Below are 23,139 nucleotides of genomic sequence, written 5' to 3' on the forward strand. Positions count from 1 at the left end.
GTGATTTCAATGCATTTTAAAAATATTTTTGGCTGATTAGGTCACAAATGGTAGTAGACAATGGATTGCTTTTTAATTGTGTAATCTATTGATTAATGTGATTATTTCTATGCAAGTCAATTAAAAGCAATTGTAGACTGCTGTTTTCTAAAGTTGTTTCTTTTGCAATTTTATTTAAATTATTTCTATATATCGGCTCTTACTTTTTACACAACTTTTTTTTTTGTCTTTTAAGTATGCCCCCAATAATGCGTCATAATGTTCATGTTTTTTTTGTTTTTTTTAATTGTGGGGTTGATAAAAACTAGCTGCGGGGTGGAATGGCCCAAGGCCGATACTTTGAACACCACAGTCCTATGTAAATGTTGCTGTATCTTTTTTTCCATTGGTGTTTCCAGATGTTTTTCTGACTTCCTATGCCAATGTTTCCTGACAATTTATTTATTTTAAACTTCAGAACAAATTGAATGTCCTTTCCATATTCTGACATCATTGGCTGCAAGGTGTTAACATTGTCTGTTTTTTTTATTTAGGTGTGTGTGTTCCGAGTCATAACTATTTTTTATGTCTACATGACCCAGGAATCCCAATAATCCTGCACCGTTTCCTTGACCTTTTATGTCTTGTTATCTTTCCTTTTGTCTGCCCCTCTTCTTCCAGCCCAGGCCTTGTTGTAAGCCCTGCTGTGTTTGGTTCTAGTGGTGGTTGGAGTATCTCTCTTCAGCTGCCAATATGTCGGGCTTCAATCTGCTGCATCTAATAAGCAAGAGTCAGCCTGTGACTCTGAGGTCCTGCAGTCTTCCCTCAGGTCCACTGACTGGGTGCTGTGTGTCTGCTGTGCTCTGCCCTATCTCTTTATAAATAACATCTGGCTGATGTTTTAGCATGTCTAAACTGTCCAAGTGTTCACCATGATGCGCCGCTTTCACTCAGTGTTCTTTTTTTGGATCAAACCTCCCCAGGAGCACTAATTGCACTGATGCTCTAAAGCTTCTAATAACACGTAAGCAATATTGGAATTCAATATTGTCTTCAAGTTGACTTCAAGTTGTATGAAACATACGACTGCAAAACTATACTATTTGGGATTATGATGATAATACAGTTAATACAGTGGAACCTGCTTGCGTTTTTGTGGTTATGTCGCTGCTTTAAGGTAATGATGACATTAACAACACATTTTTTATCGAAATGACCCCCTTTTGTCTCACATTTTGTGTCAACAAAAGCACTGGACCTAGTATGTTAACTTAGTAAGAGAAACACTGTGGATTTAATGAGTCGTTGATATAAACTGACTTAAATGTGTTCCATTGTATTACAAACTTCAGCAGTGATTGATTTGACTATATTATTAAAATGTTTTCCGCAAGAGGAATATAGTGGGCTGTGCTGTTTTTGCTCCTTTGCTGCTGTTGTTTTATTGTCTGTCACCACGCACCTAAAATTGAGTGCTTACAGGACAAAAAAAACAATTCACTGCTTGGCTTCCTTACAGCGTGCACGCACTCAGTACGTGTCCATGCACTAAATTTGTCCGATTTCTTAAATAGTTTAGCTCTAAATAAGTATTCTACAGCCAATGGAAACACCTTAATCCGACCGTGTTCGGTTTTTGAGAAGTCAAACCAACACACATGGATTATGCTATTGGAAACCAGATCTTTCTACGGGGGATTTGCGGCCGAAGAGGACCCTTCGTATCGCACATGTGCCAGTCTCGACGCGCATGATACAACCTGGAAGCAGATACCATGCAATAAAAACGTAGCAACAATTGTCATGAAGAGAATACTTTTTATTTGCTTCACAAATTAAAATAACAGAACATTTTGAAGTGCATAGATGATAAAAAAAAACAACTACAATGATTTATTTAAGAAGGTAGCTCAAGAAATGTTAAATGCCATCTTAATTCGGACTCCCGAACAAAATACGAATGAGATGAAAGATAATAAAGCAGATATATTTAAGGTGAATAATAAAGCATACACAAACCTCTTCACGCTGCATTTGTGCTCTCCAAACTGATTAGCAATAACTCTGTATTCTGCACAACTAGCAAGATAGTGCAGAACATTGCAAACTTCATCTGGAACATTATCGACAGTGGCACGAACGGCCTTTTCATTCGGATTTAAACCTCCTTCCATTACTCCACATAGCATTATGAATGAACTCAGAGACATTCAAAAGTTTTGTTTCCATGACTTTATATTCTAGAATTCCTTCAAAAAAATATTCCACAGGTCTGTCTTTGCTTCGGACCTGCATTCGCCCCGATACATTCTTGGTAGTAGCGCCATGTTCGTATCACAATCCAAGATAATTTCTTGATATTCTCAGCTATTTAACATCAACATAGCCATTAGAGACATAATATTTGTAATCTGTGCCAATATTACAGTGGACATCACTTAAAACAAGTTGTGAGGATCCACAGATGGCTTGTGTGACGTCCTAGGTCGGGGGTCGGCAACCCGCGGCTCTAGAGCCGCATGCGGCTCTTTAGCGCCGCCCTAGTGGCTCTATGGAGATTTTTCAAAAATGTATGAAGAATGGAAAAAGATGATGGGAAAAAATCTATTTTTTTGTTTTAGTATGGTTTCTGTAGGAGGACAAACATGACACATGTTATAAATCACACTGTTTATATTAAACATGCTTCACTGATCCGAGTATTTGGCGAGCGCCGTTTTGTCCTACTTATTTTGGCGGTCCATGAACTCACCGTATAGTTTGTTTACATGCATAACTTTCTCCGACTTTCTAGGACGTGTTTTATGCCACTTCTTTTTCTGTCTCATTTTGTCCACCACACTTTTAACGTTGTGCATGAGTGCACAAAGGTGAGTTTTGTTGATGTTATTGACTTGTGTGGAGTGCTAATCAGACATATTTGGTCACTACATGACTGCAAGCTAATCGATGCTAACATGCTATTTAGGCTAGCGATGTGTACATATTGCATCATTATGCCTCATTTGTAGCTATATTTGAGCTCATTTAGTTTCCTTTAAGTCCTCTTAATTACATTTATATCTCATGACACATGTAATATGGCTTTTACTTTTTTGCGGCTCCAGACAGATTTGTTTTTGTATTTTTGGTCCAATATGGCTCTTTCAACATTTTGGGTTGCCGACCCCTGTCCTAGGTCAACCGGAAAAGGAATTAATTTAACTGCGCTAAAATGAAACAAGCACCCCCCAGTGTACGGAAGGCACATGGCGTATGACCAATAGTCGCATTACAGAAAGTCCATGGACACTTGGACTTCACACAAAGGTGTGAAAATACAAAAAAAATAAGTATTTGAGGATTCAGACTAATTTAGTGCATGGAAACGTAGTGACTGAGTGGGTTTGATTTTGGTCTGACTAACGTGTACGACGAGTTTGGTAGGTCTTTATCCATAATGTTTATGGATGAAAATAATTATATTGAAGTTCTTTTCTAACAAAATAAAGCTTTTTTGATTTGTTGTTGTTGTTGTTGTAAAAGTGCAGTGTCTCCAATCACTTACTGGATTAATTTCTGAACACTACCTTTTTAATCCTTATTATAGGAGCTGCTCGAACCAAGAAGACATGGCCGGTGACCTTTTCTCGGGAGGAAATGAAGGAACGCCTCACACCCATGCAGTATCATGTTACACAGGAGCGAGGGACAGAAAGGTAAAGGCTTGATCCCTCTACTTATTAGTATTACTGCTATTAATATCTAATTTCTGCTTTCCATCGTTACGTTACGCTGCAGTAGGAATGTAACAATGTTGTAGATACCGTGGTATTGCGGTTTCAAAATCTTCACAAAATTGCCATGATTCGTGATAGTATCAAACGAAAACTTGGTGAGTGTATTTTTTTTGTGTGGCACATTTGCTTTGTAGTATCTGAAAATAAACTGCATGTCCCAGAATCATCTGCGCAGCGCGAGATCACAATGTGGGTGCAAGGAACGCCGTAAAGTGGAGAGAAAGAGGAAGCAGGAAGTGAAGTGTGTTGCTCTTCATAGTGGATAAAAGGAATTGTTTTTTTGTAAATCCTAAAAAACTGAGTCATGTTGCTTACAGAGAAACAAACCCCGGCAAAAACATACACACTGGCGGAAGTAATAAAGCGTGGCACGTTTGTCTCAAGTGTTCCATGCCAAAACAGACTCAGTCAAAGCTCCCATTACCCGGAAAAGATGAAGCCAGCAAAGCTAAATGTCAATGTGTGGGCTGTTTACAAGTTAAAATGTGAGTTAACTTTTTTGAGAAACTGCATTTTCCAAACTGATAGAAAAAATGTCCACTGTAGAGGATACTGCTTCTCAGAAAGAGACACAGTGGATGTTAGCACAATTTTTTGCACCTAAAAATAATTGTTTGTGGGGATAAGTATGTTTAAAACATTTGAGCATTATGTTTGTGTTCAATTACAGTAAGTGTGTTTATCCTAAACATCCATGCCACTTTATTTAAGTCTTTTATTTTTTTACATATACTACAATAATATTTTACCGTGGCCTTAATAGCATGATAATATCGTAGCGTGAGATTTTAATATCGTTACATCCTTACGTTATAGTATCTCCTTTTTCCCCATTGTTGTTGCTGTTTTTGTTGTTACTTTTTATTCAAGATTCAAGATTGTTTATTGTCATATGCACAGTTAAACAGACAGTTTGCCGTACAATGAAAATCTTACTTTGCTAATCCACCCTTCAACAAGTCACACGGTACTTAGCTAAAATAAAAATAGAAATGTATATACAAGGCACAGTAAGTAAGATAACATTATTGCACATTCTGATTGACAGTCAACAGTATAAAAATGGAGGTGACCTTGGGTCACAGCAGCAGTTAAAGTGTCTTAAGTGATCAAAGTTGAAAAGTGTCTACAGTGATGGTTCACAGTTCGGGGGTGGTCATGGTAGCTGTCTTTTGTTCAAAAAGATAAAAGTAAAACGGGGGGTGGGGGTAGCTAGCATTCACAAGTTAGCATTCACAAGCCTGATGGCCTGTGGGTAGAAATTGTTTGTCAGTTTCGTAGTCCTGGATTTCAGGCTCCTGTATCGTCTGGCTGATGGTAGGAGGCTGAAGAGACTGTGCTGGGGGTGTGTACTGTCCTTTATGATGTTGTGTGCTCTCCTGGTGGGGCTGGTAGAGTACATGTCCTGTAGTGAGGGGAAGGCTGCTCCTGATATGTACTGAGCAGTTTTAATCACTTGCTGGAGTGCCTTCCTGTCCTTAGCAGTGCAGTTTCCATACCAGACCGTGATTGAGCTGGTAAGGACACTCTCAACCGTACTTCTATAGAAGTTGCTGAGAATTTTGGGTGGCATGCCAAATTTTCTCAGCTTTCTTAGGAAGTACAGTCGCTGCTGGGCTTTCTTTATTGTTTGTTGGGTGTTGTGATCCCAGGTGAGGTCCTCGCTGATGTGGGTCCTCGAGGAATTTAAAGGTTTTCACCCTGTCCACCTCTGTCCCCCCCTATGTACAGAGATGTGTACTGTGCACTCCTTCTCCGTGGGTCAATAATCATCTCCTTGGTCTTGTCTGTGTTCAAGGAGAGATTATTATCCTGACACCAGGCCACCAGTTCCGCTACCTCCCTTCTGTACGCTGCCTCAGCTCCCCCGGTGATCAGTCCGACGACCGTAGTATCATCTGCAAACTTGATGATACTGGTGTTGTTCGGGGAGGCCACACAGTCGTGTGTGGAGAGGGTGTACAAAAGGGGGCTCAGCACGCCGCCTTGGGGGGTCCCTGTGCTTAGAACCTTTGTGCCTGATGTCTGGTGGCCGACTCTGACTGACTGACTGGGGCCGGTTTGTGAGAAAGTTCAGGACCCAGTCACAGAGAGCTGGTGTCAGACCAACAGTGAGGAGTTTAGCAGTGAGTTTTTGTGGGATGACCGTGTTAAAAGCAGAGCTGTAGTCGATGAATAATAGCCTGACATAGGTGTCCTTGCCCTCTAAGTGGGTGAGGGTGGTGTGGATGACGGTGTTTACTGCATCCTCAGTGGACCGGTTCTGCCGGTAGGCAAACTGTAGAGGGTCCAGTGTGTCTGGGATGGTCTTCTTGATGTGTGACATGACTATCCTCTCGAAGCACTTCATCACTATTGGGGTGAGTGCAACAGGGCGATAGTCATTCAGACAGGTCACAGTGTTTTTCTTTGGCAGGGGCACGATGGTGGTGGTCTTGAAGCAGGTAGGCACAACAGCTTGTGCTAGTGACAAGTTGTATATGTCAGCAAGTACGTCAGCCAGCTCTGATGAACAGACCCTGAGGGCCTGGCCAGGGATGTTGTCTGTGCCGGCTGCCTTCCGTGGGTTTGTTCTCCTCAGAACTGTACGTACCTATGCTGTTGTCACAGTGAGTGGTGGGTCCTGCGTGCGCTCCGTGGTCAGAACCCCTCTCTGTTGGTTGATGTTGAGGACCTCGAAGCAGGCATAGAACTCATTCAGCTCATCTGGCAGTGAGCGTTGGCTGTTTGACCCCCCCTGCTCCCCTGCTTATAGTCTGTGATGTGTTGCAGGCCTTGCCACATGCGCCGGGAATCTGTGGTGGAGTAGAATCCCTCCAGCTTTAGTCTGTATTGTCCCTTGGCCTCGCTGATGGATTTACGCAGGTCATATCTGGCTTTCTTGTAGTCCTCAGCGTTGCCTGAGACAAATGCAGTGGAGCGGGCATGTAGCTTGGACCGAACATCACAGTTAATCCAGGGTTTTTGGTTTGGGTATATCTTGTATTGTTTTGTGGGAACAATGTTTTCCACACATGTGCTGATGTAGCCAGTTACGCTGGAAGCATATTCCTCTATGTCCACAGTACCGTCATCCCTCTGAGCAGCAGTTTTGAACATGTCCCAGTCTGTACTCCCAAAGCAGTCCTGAAGCACTAGTTCAGTGTCTTCATTCCACACTTAAACAGTTTTACTCACTGGGGGGCTTGCTTGAGGCGCTGTCTGTACGCTGGATATAGAAAAGCTGAGATGTGATCAGATAGTCCAAAGTGTGGTCTGGGTACAGCCTTGTAGGCTCCCCTCACGTTGCAGTACACTTGGTCCAGAGTGTTTTTCTACCTCGTAGGAAAGTTCACATACTGATGGTATTTCGGTAGGACACTCTTTAGGTTGCGGTGGTTAAAATCCCCATCTACCGTGAACGCAGCATCGGGGTATGCGGTCTCTTGTTTACTGATGACGTCATGCAGCAGCTTCAGCGCTGTTGTGGAGTCCGCCCGTGGCGGGATGTAAACAAACAGTATAAACACTGCACTGAACTCCCTTGGCAGGTAAAATGGTCTGCATTTCACCATCAAAAACTCAATGTTGTCCGAGCAGTGTCTTTCAACCACCTGTACGTCCGAGCACCAGCTGTTACTCACGTAAACACAGACGCCGCCGCCTCTCGCCTTTCTTGAAGCCATTGTCCGGTCTCCACGGTAGACTGAGTGCGTTGCTAGCTGTAAGCAGAGTCTGGGATGCTGTCCGAAAGCCAGGTTTCCGTGAAAATAAGAGCACAGCATTCTCTCAGTTCACGCTGGGATGTAATCCTGGTTTTCAGCTCATCCAGCTTGTTGTCGAGCGAGCGCACGTTAGCTAGCAGCAGGCTAGGTAGTGGTGGTCGTGTAGCTCTAGCCTTTAGCCTAGCATGTAGCCCCGCTCTCTTGCCCCGCCGCCTTGTTGTTGTTGTTGTTTTGGTCTGGCTGTGGTTAGCTGGGTCTCGTCGTAGCAGAAAGTTGAAGTCCGTCAGACTATAAGTGAGCTCATGGTGAGCTTTTCCGATGTCCAGAAGTGCATCTCTGTTATATCTCACTCTTGCGTGCAAAAACTTTGCATTTAGGAGGCAAATTAGGACTATAATAAATAAAAAACTTAGTTGTTGTCGGGAGGATGACGCAAAGACGTCAGCCACGGGGGGCGCCGTCTTGTATTTATTGTATTTTTATTAATCTTTATTTTAATAACAAAACAATTCCAAACTTTGGACCCAAAACAAACACTATTCGTGTGATTCATAAGTAGTTCCACTGTGTTGATGCTTATAACAAAAATATCGCTAAATTATTGTGGACACCCCTGCTGTGCAGTATTTAAAATGGTGGGACATGAGTGTTCAATTGTGGCTTTCTGACAGTTGGCATTTTGTTTTATTTTATACTCCCTGGATGCGTAACGGATGCGTAACGGCTGCTGAACGGCGCTGCCACGGAACGTCTTTACCGTTCGCCAAACTCCATCGCTGTTCTGATGCACATTGTTACGGCCCTGCCATACAGCGAAGTAGCACAGGCTTTTATGAGATCTTGCAAATCCACCCACGCGCAATCACGTGAGAAGGGGAGTTGTAGTAAAACAAGCCACAAATGTATTCTGTCCATCCAGAGTAACAGAAGCAAATAATGGCTGCTGAACGACAACATCGCGGAACTTCTCAAGCTTTTCCATCCATCAATACCCACAGGTGTGTCTGTGGCGACACTGACTTGACTTGTGAAAATACGACAGGTTTACCTTGCACAACGGCTACTTAATTTTAATATTTTTAGTGTGCAGCAACACAACAGTAACATCATCCCTTATGAGCATTTTACACACACGCACGCGCACATCATCATCAATCTTTATTGCAGACCTTAAGATCCATTTAAACATATAAAAACATTAAAAAACAAAACAATAAAACATACATTAAAAACAAAACAATAAAACATAAAAATAATAAAAACATAAAACCCAAATGTCAGTTTCTGACATACAAACATGTGTGCCAATGATTCCACAGTCCAGATGAGTACTTAACAGAACTGCGGCCAGAGTTCGTTAACACAGAGATTATGTCATTTTCAGACTCAGATACCCTACACATAAACTTATACATAATGTTGCGTAGCAACGCTGAAAAAGTGGGCACCCCAACACTAACAAACATCTGGCTTGCACTGGATCTTCTTGGAATTCCCAGGAGAAGCCTCATACAGTCATTATAAGCAACCTGCAGTTTCTGTATGCTTTTCTGCTTATACTTTACCCACAGGGGGGCAGTATACAGGGGAGTGCAATAGGCTCTGAATAAGTTTATCTTTACATCATATGTACCATAATAAAATTTCTTTCTCAGCATGTTGGCTTGGGCATACAGCATACGCCGCTGTCTGTATAGGTCATCATCATCACCCAATAGATCAGTAATGATGTGCCCCAGATACTTAGTTTTATCACACACACTCAGCACCTGTCCTGACAGATAGAATGAAGGAAAAGAGAGGTCCTTGTCCTCTCTTGTTCTACATATCATGATGACACTCTTTTTGGCATTATATTTCACATCATATTTTAAACCATAATCTCTACATATATTCAGCAGCTGTTGAAAGCCAGCACTGCTAGGAGACAGGACAGCTAAATCATCCGCATACATAAAATGATTGACCACAGTATTACCAAGTACACATCCGGTTCTACATGTATTGAGCTGTACAGATAGGTCATTCATATACAGATTGAAGAGGGCAGGGGAGAAAATTCCCCCCTGGCGTACCCCATTCCCAACCTTAAATGTTGCTGAGCATTTACCGCCCCATCTGATCTGCATGCTCTGATTAGCATACCAATATGACAGAATTCTGATGATGCTATCAGGCACCCCCCTCTCTTTCAGTTTTAAAAACAGTTTCTGATGGTTGACTCTATCAAAGGCTTTCGATGCGTCAATATAGCCAACTAAAACTGAGGAGTTCTTACCTTTATACATATCAATCACTTCTTTCAATGCATAGATACAAAGGTCAGTACCATGCTTAGTTTTAAAACCAAACTGATTGTCAGCAGTGGTAAGAAAAACGCTTAAGCGGTCTAATAAAATTCTCTCTATAACATTAGAAATTATGCTTGCAATTGCAATGGGCCTGTAATTCTCCATGCTTCCCACCTTACCTGCCTTGTCCTTGATGACCAGCACCAGAGTGACAGCCATCATGGAGTCAGGCAGCAGCCTGTGTGACATCAGGCCTGTAAAACAGATGGAAAGCAGGACCGCTACTCTGGGGCTTGCATGTTTCAGGTGTTCTGCAGTTATATGATCAGGGCCACTGGCTTTATTATCAGCTAGCTGGGATATTGCCTGCAGCACCTCACTTACAGTGACTCCAACAGCCTCACTGTTGTGGATGCTGCCTATAACAAAGGGCTCACTTTTAACACAATTAAAAAGTGCAGAATAGTGCTGCCTCCATTTCTCAGCTATGTTATCAGCTCCAGCTACACCCTCAATTGTGCATGGCAGAGGCATACTGCCTCGATTCAATGTTTTCACCTCTTTCCAGAATCCACTGATATTACAGTTAAGGAGTTTCTCAGCCAATGAGTCAGCTCTCATAGGGTGTTCATTTCGAATGACAAATCGAATGGCAGATTTGTACCTAGAATGTGTTAGCTTCTTACGATCTAGTACTGGACCTAGTCTTGGTCTGCCAGCCAGAACCCATTCACTGAAAGCCTCCTTAGCCGCAGTGTAATGCACTCGAACATGTTTATTCCAGCCTGGCTTCCCAATGGATTTCCTGTTTGTGCATGTAACATAAGAACTGCTAGCTTCACACAGGATTTTGACAATATAGTCATACATTACACAAAGGGATTTTCTATGATTAATATCATTACAGTTAAAGGCCTACTGAAATGAATTTTTTTTATTTAAACGGGGATAGCAGATCTATTCTATGTGTCATACTTGATCATTTCGCGATATTGCCATATTTTTGCTGAAAGGATTTAGTATAGAACAACGACGATAAAGATTGCAACTTTTGGTATCTGATAAAAAAAAGGCTTGCCCCTACCGGAAGTAGCGTGACGTAGTCAGTTGAACATATACGCAAAGTTCCCTATTGTTTACAATGATGGCCGCATGAAGTGAGAGAGATTCGGACCGAGAAAGCGACAATTTCCCCATTAATTTGAGCGAGGATGAAAGATTTGTGGATGAGTAAAGTGCAAGTGAAGGACTAGTGGGGAGTTGAAGCTATTCAGATAGGGAAGATGCTGTAAGAGCCGGGGGTGACCTGATATTCAGCTGGGAATGACTACAACAGTAAATAAACACAAGACATATATATACTCTATTAGCCACAACACAACCAGGCTTATATTTAATATGCCACAAATTAATCCTGCATAAAAACACCTGCGTGTTTGTTATGCTAGCTCCTAGCTCCTCTGCTAGCTCCTAGCTCCATAGAACACGCCAATACAATTCAAACACCTGATCAACACACACCATCACTCAGCCCAAAAGACCGTTTCCTTAACCCAAGGTTCATAAAGCTTATATATTTTTAAAAAGTTACGTACGTGACGCGCACATACGGTCAAGTTATCGAATGTTTAGCAGCCAAGGCTGCATACTCACGGTACCTGATATTCAGCTGGGAATGACTACAACAGTAAATAAACACAAGACATATATATACTCTATTAGCCACAACACAACCAGGCTTATATTTAATATGCCACAAATTAATCCTGCATAATAACACCTGCGTGTTTGTTATGCTAGCTCCTAGCTCCTCTGCTAGCTCCTAGCTCCATAGAACACGCCAATACAATTCAAACACCTGATCAACACACACAATCACTCAGCCCAAAAGACCGTTCACCTAACCCAAGGTTCATAAAGCTTATATATTTTAAAAAAGTTACGTACGTGACGCGCACGTAGGTACGGTATGTGTTATGCTAGCTCCTCTGCTAGCTCCTAGCTCCATAGAACACGCCAATACAATTCAAACACATGATCAACACACACAATCACTCAGCCCAAAAGACCGTTCACCTAATCCAAGGTTCATAAAGCTTATATATTTTTAAAAAGTTACGTACGTGACGCGCACGTAGGTACGGTACGTGTTATGCTAGCTCCTCTGCTAGCTCCTAGCTCCATAGAACACGCCAATACAATTCAAACACATGATCAACACACACAATCACTCAGCCCAAAAGACCGTTCACCTAACCCAAGGTTCATAAAGCTTATATATTTTAAAAAAGTTACGTACATACGCAAAAAAAAGCCAAAGCTGCATACTCACAGTAGCACGTCTGCGTCTTTGTCATCCAAATCAAAGTAATCCTGGTAAGAGTCTGTGTTGTCCCAGTTCTCTACAGGCGTCTGTGTATCCAAATCAAAAGTCCTCCTGGTTAGAGTCTCTGTTATCCGAGTTCTTCCATCTTGACTGCATCTTTCGGGAATGTAAACAAAGAAGCGCCGGCTGTGTACTGTTGTGGCTGACTACGTTCGAAAAATACGTCCATTTCGCACCGACAACTTTCTTCTTTGCTTGCTTGGCTTCCTTCTCCATAATGCAATGAACATGATTGAAACAGATTCACGAACACAGATGTCCAGAATACTGTGGAATTATGAAATGAAAACAGAGCTTTTTCGTATCGACTTCAATGTGGAAGGCATACCCGTGTTCGCCGGGCTACGTCACGCGCATACGTCATCCTCAGAGGCGTTTCGAACCGGAAGTTTAGCGGCAAATTTAAAATGTCACTTTATAAGTTAACCCGGCCGTATTGGCATGTGTTATAATGTTAAGATTTCATCATTGATATATAAACTATCAGACTGCGTGGTCGGTAGTAGTGGCTTTCAGTAGGCCTTTAAGATTAGTACAAAAAATTGCATCAAGTGGAAGAGACATATTATTTAAAAGAGCATCAGTTCTCCTGTAATAAAACAGCACTTCCTCATCTGTGAGTTTAGTCCAGTCTAGTTTGGCCCTCAGGCTATTAACTTCCTGGGTCAACTCAGGGAGACTGTCCAACTTAATATCTAATATGAATGGAATATGGTCACTCACAGAGGCCTCATACACAATCTCCATAGAACGTATAGTGGCGTGTGCGTCAGCTGTACTGACACAGTGGTCAAGCCATGATGTTGTGTGCCAGGCTTCACTAATATAAGAATAGCTATCAGCTGGCAACAACCCTTGACTAGATAAGGTGAGTGCATTTTCATCACAAAACTGTATTAGGCGTCTTGCAAATAAAGAGCTGCCATCAGAAATATCAGCATTCCAGTCACCGACCACATAAATACATGTACAGTGATTATCCTGTATAAAAGAATTAATAAAAGCAAGTTTAAACATGTAGTCATCCTCATTGTCTTTACATTCATACGGAGTGTACACATTAAGAACAATAAACTCCCTATTGTTGTACTTATACTGAACAGCAATACACCAATCAACTTGGAGCCTAATAACACTAATAACTGCATCATGCTTTTTGTGCCAGAGCTATCCTCCCTCTTACAATTCCCATTGACAGGTCAGTCGTTGACTCACCAGCTCCATGAAAATTATCATTAAAATAATTCAAGAGGCCCAGGTCTTGTTTTGGGAGGAATGTCTCTTGTAAGCATAAAATGCCACAGTTGAGTAGCAGGTTGTCAACGGCTACATGCCGAGCCCGGTCCCCGGCGCTGCAGCCAAGACGCAGCCCACGACAGTTAAAAGATCCCACACGCATAGTTACATGGTACGAGCGGGCAAGGTCCCTTTAACCGCACTTACACCAGCACGAGAGGAGGATAGGGGTAGGTTGGCCCCCACTGCAACTGCCTTTCGTGGCTCATAAAAACGCCTGACCACAGAGCCTTCTGGCCAGAGATCAGGGACATACATCTCTGCAACATCTTTACACTCTGTGCAGACTTTAAAAGAGCTATATCGATTGCCCACAGTGACTATGCGCTCACAGGTTACTTTGCGTGCAAGTTTATCAGACAGGTAGCTCGCCAGTACCTCTGGATCAAGGTACGGAGAGAACTTAGTTGCAAAAACACTGACCAGTTTAGTCTGAACAACTCCGATATTACCTTGTGTGCCAGTCCCAACAACAACTGGCTTCCCACACATCCCATCCCATCCCATAAATATCAATCAGTCAATCAAAGTTTATTTATATAGCCCTTATTCACTTATGCCTCAAAGGGCTGCACAAACCACTAAGACATCCTTGGCTCTGATCCCACATCAGGCAAGAAAAAACTCAACCCAATGGGAACAACAAGAAACCTTTGAAGGGACCGCAGATGTGGAAATGCGGGGTTATGCGTAACTGTAAGGCTCTTTAGATGTTGTCTTACCCAGAAAGTTTAATTAAGATTCTAGATTTTCCAAATGTATTTGTGATGTAACGATTACCAGTATTAATGATAAACCGTGGTGAAACTCTCCACGGTTAGTATTACTGTGCAAATTAAAATGGTCGCAAAACCGTGATTGATAACCGCACTTCCATCAACTCATGGACTGGTGATACATACTTTATTTCCTGGAGAAGCAAGTTAGCACTGTTAATCGCTAGCTGGCAGCTAGTTCCCACAACGCTGCCATTCACTAACTAACAGATGGCGCGCACTAATTGCTAATTGCTAAATAGCAGTTAGGACGCCAACTTCTAGCTACCTTAGATTCTAACATGACTACAAGACACATTAACATATTTCCCCATAACAAACGTCATATCCCAAACTAAACTTGAATTAACACATTGCTGTTTTAGCTACTAAGCTATTTAATTGTGCACATTGAACCTGGAGGCTGAGTTTCCTTGGAACAGAGTGGTAAATATAAAGATTGTATTTTTATTAATCTTTATTTTAATAACAAAACAATTCCAAACTTTGGACCCAAAACAAACATTATTCGTGTGATTCATAAGTAGTTCCACTGCGTTGACGCTTATAACAACAATATCGCTAAAACTTTATTATTCAGGTCACAACATGTAAATGGAATATTGTTGGCAGTTTGGATACTTTTTAGCGTGCTTTTTGGGCCCAATGGACGAATAACATTAGCATCACACTTGGCGTTTATTACAAATTAAAACATACAAAATAGAAAAACATGTGTTCTTCGCTCATATAAGGATTGTGAATGATAGACAAAATTACAAAAAAAAGTACAGTTCCCCTTTTAGACTATTAATAATATTCAGACAATAAACCAATATATTTAAACATAATTACTGTGAGATGGATATTGATGAGAAACACCTTATCAGAAATCTGTACTGGGGACGAGAAGCAGTAATCATATATATGGTGAATGCAGTCAATTCAGACCAAAGGGGGGTTCAACAAGGTTCTGATCTGTTAAAATATAAAGCGAAATGGTCATATGCAACAGCGATTGCTCTGTCAAAAGACAGCTTCAACAAAATGAATGCTATATTTAGAAATAGTGATATCTCACTTGACACTAAACTCAGACTTCATAAAACATGTGTATGGTCTGCCCTACTTTTTGGCTGTGAAAAATGGATTTTGAGTAGAGGTAGTAATACTGGCAAAAACCAAAATATATCTTATTGCAACAAATCAAATTTCTCAGATATGACCAGTGTTGGGTTAGTTACTGAAAACCGGTAACTAGTTACAGTTACTAGTTGCTTTATTTCAAAAGTACCTCAGTTACTAACTCAGTTACTTACACCAAAAAGTAATGCGTTACTGTGAAAAGTAACTATTTAGTTACTTCTTTTTTAAAAAATGTTTAAGGCTCCCATTAATGCCCTTTTAGCCTTCATTTCAGTACTGTTATTGCACTGGAGAATAATACAATCTGTTGATCAACTTGACATGCATTTGCATCAGTGAACTCTGCTAAGCAATGTGGTCTACATACAACACAAAGACAAATATATGTTACAAAGGGCCAATTTATTTTGGGCCAGAACAATTTGACAAAACTATTTTAAATAGCTGCAACATAACATACATAAGTAACAAACCGCATAACAACAACATATCACAACAACATGTCACAACATAGGTGTAAACCTGGCTTAATCCAAGGAAGGCACACAAGACATGATTATGTCATGTCACTATATACAGCACACATACTGCTATACACACGCCTAACCAGGCGTTTTTTTTCTCTCAAGGAATTGTGAAATAAAATCATGTCTCCAGGAGATCAACACTGTACTGAAGCCCAGAACACTACGCATTTCCCCAGTTTTAGATTAGAGAAAAGGGAAGATTGGCTTGGCCCACTAGGATCCCTCTTTGTTTGTGAACTTTATAGTCTATACATTTAGAGTGATGTGAAAATCAAACACTGTAGAAGTCTACAATGAAAGAGTATATAAGAGAATTGACAGAGTGTGTGCACCTTCAGTGCTGAATGATTAGCAGAGGCAGAGTTGTTACTTTTGTAGCTGTTTCAGCAGATTTGAATTGCTGTTTTGGGCAGTAGATAGGCTCTTTGATCCAAGACACAACTTACATTTAACTAAAATTTTCTTTTCTTTGTGCTCGACAAAGGAATAGTGAGAATATCTCCATGTTAAGAAACTCGGCTTCGGCTCCGCCATGATGTCTTGTTAGTAAACGGACACGCCCCCCGGCCCCACACACACAGCGCGCCTCTTCTCTTCCTTGTGACACAAGAAGAATCAGGACGACACCGTAGCTCTCCAATAAAACACACTCAGATCTTCAGTTTCTAGCCGATACCATATAAAATATTACGTAAAATAACGCAGTAACGCATCATGTACAGTAGTAACAGTAACTGAGTTACTGAATATAAAAAAATTACGCGTTAGACTACCAGTTACCGCCGAAAATAACGGCGTTACTTTGTAACGCGTTAGTCCCAACACTGGATATGACAGCTTAGAAAAACTGATGTTAACAGAAAAATTTGAAGAAATTAAAGCTCCAGGTCGACAAACATATGTCACCAGCCAAAGAAACGTCATTGGAAATATCAATATATAACTTATACACTAGACCAGTGGTCCCCAACCACCGGGCCGCGGCCCGGTACCGGTCCGTGGATCGATTGGTACCGGGCTGCACAAGAAATAAATAAATAAAATATATATATTTTTTAAAATTAAATTAAGTTAAAAAACACAAAATACACTTACAATTAGTGCACCAACACAAAAAAAAAAATCCCTCCTCCATTCACACTCATTCGTACAAAAGGGTTGTTTCTTTGTTATTAATATTCTGGTTCCTACAGTATATATATATATATATATATATATATATATATATATATATATATATATATATATATATATATATATATATATATATATATATATATATATATATATATAGATCAATACAGTCTGCATGGATACAGTCCGTAAGCACGCATGATTGTATTTTTTTATGACCAAAAAAATTCTTCTGCCAAGAAAAGTATATTGTGTGTTTTTTTTATTCATGTATTTTTGGTTTAAATAAAACTTGGTAAAACATTTATAGTGTGTCTATACTTTGAGCACATTCAACAATACTAATATAACAAAATGTTGGTCGTGATATAAAATGTTTATTTTGTTATATCCCTAGTAGTGTATAAGGATGTATGTTTACAATGCATTTTTCTGCACAGTGCTTTCACTGGAGAGTTCACACACCACAAAGACAAAGGAACCTACACCTGTGTTGTTTGTGGAACTCCGTTGTTCAGGTAAAACCTTTAACGCACTCATTGTGGTCATTTGTGGTTTAGTAAGTGCCGCAAAGGGGTCCAGAAAGTCTATTTTTAATCCATTAGCTGTATTGAATATCAAATGAACAGACAAATCAGTGGGAATTATTACACAATGCATAGAAGATACAGAATTCTGATTTAATGCACCATTGCACGAAGCATCGGATTTCCTGCAATATTTGCTTAGCCTTAGTTTAATCAATGTGGACAAGTGCTTTTGCTTCAGGTCGCCACTGTCCCGTTCTATATGCAATATATTTAACCCCATAGAAAGAGGTCCAGGAAAGTAATATCTGCCAAAGAAGGTGACCAGGGAATTGGAGCTTCCTTTTCAATCCTCCAGTCTGGAACGGTTTGCTTTAGGAACCCTTGAACATGTGCACTGCACTTGCACTGTGACATGTGGCAATGTAGTTAGAACAAATCTGATTAACATCTCACCAACTGCTTTTGTAACACACTGTAAAGAGACTTTGTGGACACCATGTACAGTATTAACATGGTGCAAACTGTCACCCCACCTCAGGTGAAGGTAATGTAACCTTTGCAAACCAGACTTTCAAACCAAAGATGGCAAAGTACGCAGTTGGTAACAGTTTACAAACATTTATTTACAACCCAAAGTGTCAAGAGGTGAACAACAAGAGGAAACAAAGCACCCAAAAGCTGCAATAGTAATAAATAGAGGCAATATTAGTATAGTATATTATACAGTATATAGTAAATTTACATTCTAAATCAATTTCAACGTCACATGCATTAAATAGGCCTAAATAACTAATAAAAATAAGCATATTAAAAATAAATAATCAAAAGGTAAATCATCCATTATAACAAAATACATGTGTTCACAATCAAAGGTCAATAATCAAATATGTCAAAGTAAATAATTAACTAATCGAAACAGATTTAGCAAAATCAATTAGCAATCAACAAAACTCATTTAACCGGTTACAACACAACATAATCTCATCATCAAAATAATCACCTCAGTCGATGTTTGATGCATGGAGACCTGAGCTCCTGCTCAGGACAGAGAACCTCCTCTGGCAGTGACAGACAGCAGACTGTCAGAAAAAGGGCATTTTCCAACTTAATTAGCCCATAGCCCCTCCCACTAGCTGGGACCAATTTGACAGGGGGAATTAAGAACGCCGTTCTTTTGTAAAATACACTGTCTGTCACACTGTCTGTCACACTGTCTGTAACACATACGTCTAATTTTAAAATTATGTTTATTATAAATGTTCATCATTGTTCTGTGCCACTTCGGCTCCCTTGTCAAATTTACTTCACATATGTGCAGTGTTTGCCAATCTTTATTGAGCCACATCTCTCCAAACAAATGTAATGTGAATGAATTGGTGAATAAACAGGTTATTTATGTACATTTTGCCATCTAGCATTCCGTTGCTCTGCCTATCACAAATTGTCCCTGGTGTTGCTAGACTCACAAAAATACAATATTTTTAGTAAATAATAAAAATAATGGATTAGATTTATATAGTGGGTTTTCTAGACACTCAAAGCGCTTCAGAGAACTGAGAACCCATCATTCACTCACTCCACATTCACACGGTGATGGTGGTAAGCTACATTTGTAGCCACAGCTGCCCTGGAACCGTGGCTGCCAATTTGCCTCTTCGACCACCACCAAACATTCATTCACATTCATACACCATTGTGAGCAACGGTGGTAAAGTGTCTTGCCCAAGGACACAACGGCTATGACCAGGATGGCAGAATCTAGAATTGAACCTGGAACCCTCAAGTTGCTGGTATGGCCAATTTATCATTTGAGCCACAGATCCAGTTAAGTAACCGACAGATCTCCCACGGCACATTGTACAGTGTTTTGGAAGCACTGCTCTAGTGTATAATTTCACACGGTTACATTTTGTTTTAGTAATGTGTAACGGTACTCCAAAGTCGCAAATCGGTATGGACCTCAGGTTTTTTTTCTATAAATCTGCTTAGCTTTTGTGTTGAATCAGAATAATTTTATTGCTAATGTCAGTGAGGGTTCACAAACTAGGATTTATTTTGGTGCAATGGTGCTACATGAAACATTAACTAGCAAAACTAAGATCACCAAATAGAATACAAATAAAACAAGATGAATAAAATAAGAATATGAATGCAGTAAGTACAGTAAATGATTATTTTTAAATGTTAAAACCAATCCAATGTAGGTCAATATACTGTATTGAGATATATAAACTTTGTGTTTTATATAGGTGGCAAAGCAAATTAGTGTAATATGTAATACATAACTTTAATTAATCAAACTTTATTTATATGGCACTTATTATGGACAGGCAATTGTAACAGTGCTTTTCACCCGGAAAAAGAAAAAAAAAGAAAACTCATGCACACTGCACTATTAAAAATAACAAGACATGGCATGGCGCAGAGGATTGAGGAGAAACACTACCTTTGAGACTCCACACTGGTAAAATTAAATTTTTGTCATCTAAAAAAATTATAAGAAATATATTTGAATGTATATGTAAAAATACAATATAAATAGATTATTGAATAAATAAAAACAAAATAGTGAGAATAGTAGTTGTAATAATACTAATAGAATAGACTACAACAAATTTAGGAACTTAAGAAAAGTTTACAATGATCAGTAAAAAGCCTGAGTACACAGTACCAAACCATAGGCTGGGTACCGATAAATCACAATACAAGCACAGATACATTGACTCTGTTTTTGTCAATCTAATACAAAATACTTGTTCTAAAGTCTATTTCTTTCCTTTTTTTGATAGTTCTAAATCGAAATATGACTCCGGATCAGGTAAGCTCTCTCGCATCATTCTGAATTTCGAACGGTTAAGAATTGTGGTAATTTAAAAAGAGAATCGCAAATGATTGTTCTTTAATGTTGGCGACAGATTCAGTGTTAGTGTTGAAATAATGAGGTGATCAGTATTATCACTTATGTGTAATCAAATATAACAAATGTCAACCACAAGAATATAACCATACAAACACATATTGGAGCACAGTTTTTGTTTGGTTTGTTGAGTCGTTGCAACATATTTTCCTGTGCATGTCAAACGTGCAGGTTGGCCTTCCTTCTTTGACCTTGTGAAAGAGGATTCCATCACCGTGTCAGATGATTTCTCCTATGGGATGCACAGAGTGGAGACCACCTGCAGCCAGGTACACTAATGTATTGCCACAAAGATAAAAAAACCTCACCGAATTGTCTACCAAATATGTTATCATTTAATAAAATATCAAATTAAATAGCTAATTTCTCCATTTGGACGCAGTGTGGCGCCCATCTGGGACACCTGTTTGATGATGGCCCAAAACCCACTGGCAAGCGATACTGCATCAACTCGGCCTCGCTGTCTTTCCAGACTAAAGACGCAGAGCCCGCAGGCTCCGCCTCCACGGCTGAAGGTGCTGCCGGGGGCGAGGCCAAGACAGAACTTTAAAAAGCCGACCCGGCGAGATTGATGTTGCTGTGCGTGTGTTTGATTGAAGAGTTCTAAGCATAACAACATAACAGGTTATTAAATTGACATAACGATACACACACCAAATATTTCCACATGCAAATAATACTGACCAAAAGTCTCCCGCTGCGTTGTTCCTGCCCAAGACAGATGTGTTATTGACGAGGCAGGAGTCGAAGATGAAGTGCATCAAAAAGTTGGTCAACTTGATCGTCGCGGCGAAAATGGTGCCAGCATTTGCCGTGTCGTTAGCCTTGAGTGTCACCAAGTCCTGCCGCGGCATTCCAGTTTTGTCGTTTGACCTCGCTCACGTTAATTTGGCGATGCATTATTGATGAGGAGGCAGTTAAAGTGCATCAACAGTTATTCTCGTCACTAGACATGAAAAACAGGCACGTAAACAATAGCTCCCTTTCTAATTTGAAAACGGAAGACCCACTTGGTGAATATTTGATTGTGATCAAGCACAACATAATACAGTAACAAGAAATAAGACACATACTGTCTTGTAAGACATACAAGACACAAATAAGACTTCATTTACGATAAAGATAAAATGCTTTTAAAAAAGTGGTGTGAAGCCTCAGAATTTGAAGCGCAATGTGGCGAAGGATTACTGTACTGTCAGTGCACTGTATTTTGCTGTACTTGTCAGTGTGAACTCACTTAAGCACTCAGTGTGTAAGTACAAAATGCATTAATTGAGGACAAAAGCTGGGTCTCAAATTGATTACTTGCATCAGTATGCTTCAATAAGTATACTGTGTACAGTGTGTACTTAGTTCCTGAGGGTGCACATTTAAGACTATTAGTGCTATCCTGAATCTATTGCTGTTGCACACTTACCTGAAGTGACGATCGCAATATTTACTTCCTTTTCACTCCTTTGTGGAATTGCAACTGTAGAAGTTTGTCCCATTCTTCATCCGACACATAGCCAAGATGGCGAATATCGAGGGTGGGAAGGGTCACTGCACACTCACCATTTTGGACGTTTTGAGTGCAACAACTTAAAGGCTTACTGAAATGAATTTTTTTTTTTAAACGGGGATAGCAGATCCATTCTGTGTCATACTTGATAATTTTGCGATATTGCCATATTTTTGCTGAAAGGATTTAGTAGAGAACAACAACGATAAAGATCGCAACTTTTGGTATCTGATAAAAAAAGTCTTGCCCCTACCGGGAGTAGCGTGACGTAGTCAATTGAAAGGCTCCTCACATTTTCCTATTGTTTTCAACGCAGCTTGAGCGATTCGGACCGAAAAATTTACGAATACCCCATTAATTTGAGCGAGGATGAAAGATTCGTGGAGGAGGAACGTTCGAGTGAAGTACTAGAATGCAGTGCAAGACATATCTTTTTTCGCTCTGACCGTAACTTAGGTACAAGCTGGCTCATTGGATTCCACACTCTCTCCTTTTTCTATTGTGGATCACGGATTTGTATTTTAAACCACCTTGGATACTATATCCTCTTAAAAAATGAGAGTCGAGAACGCGATATGGACATTCACAGTGACTTTTATCTCCACGACAATACGTCGACGAAACACTTTAGCTACGGAGCTAACGTGATAGCACTGTGCTTAACTGCATATAGAAACAAAATAAATAAATCCCTGACTGGAAGGATAGACAGAAGATCAACAATACTATTAAACCAGGGACATGTAAATAAACGGTTAATGCTTTCCAGCCTGGCGAAGGTTAACAATGCTGTTGCTAACGACGCCATTGAAGCTAACTTAGCAACCGGACATCACAGAGCTATGCTAAAAACATTAGCTATCCACCTACGCCAGCCAGCCCTCATCTGCTCATCAACACCCGTGCTCACCTGCGTTCCAGCGATCGACGGTGCGACGAAGGACTTCACCCGATCACAGATGCGGTCGGCGAGACGGAGGAAGTTAAGGTGAGTTCGGCGGCTAACGCGTCTGCTATCCATCTCTGTCTTCCTGGTTGTGTTTAAAAAAAAATAAAAAATTGCAAAAGATTCACCAACACAGATGTCCAGAATACTGTGGAATGTTGAAATGAAAACAGACCTTTTTTGTATTGTATTCAATGGGGTACCAATACTTCCGCATCAACTGATTCCGTCACGCGCATACGTCATCA

The 23,139-nt window shown here is 40.3% G+C and overlaps 1 protein-coding gene across 4 annotated transcripts in view; it reads left to right on the forward strand.

Annotated features, from left to right (window-relative positions):
• Positions 1-23,139, forward strand: part of msrb3 (methionine sulfoxide reductase B3) — a 34,049-nt gene that overhangs the window by 10,401 nt on the left and 509 nt on the right. For 2 of the 4 annotated variants that reach the window (XM_062065670.1, XM_062065669.1), the window contains exons 2-7: positions 661-808; positions 3,569-3,677; positions 17,438-17,515; positions 20,317-20,345; positions 20,616-20,713; positions 20,827-23,139. The exon at positions 20,827-23,139 is cut by the window's right edge and continues 509 nt beyond it. In XM_062065670.1, coding sequence (XP_061921654.1) covers positions 733-808; positions 3,569-3,677; positions 17,438-17,515; positions 20,317-20,345; positions 20,616-20,713; positions 20,827-20,994 — 558 coding nt within the window. In that variant the 5' untranslated portion in view covers positions 661-732 and the 3' untranslated portion in view covers positions 20,995-23,139. The remainder of the gene's footprint in view (positions 1-660; positions 809-3,568; positions 3,678-17,437; positions 17,516-20,316; positions 20,346-20,615; positions 20,714-20,826) is intronic. The other 2 variants (XM_062065668.1, XM_062065667.1) reach the window with 1 other exon arrangement.

Source organism: Entelurus aequoreus, linkage group LG12 (assembly GCF_033978785.1).
Source record: "Entelurus aequoreus isolate RoL-2023_Sb linkage group LG12, RoL_Eaeq_v1.1, whole genome shotgun sequence".
NCBI lineage: Eukaryota > Metazoa > Chordata > Actinopteri > Syngnathiformes > Syngnathidae > Entelurus > Entelurus aequoreus.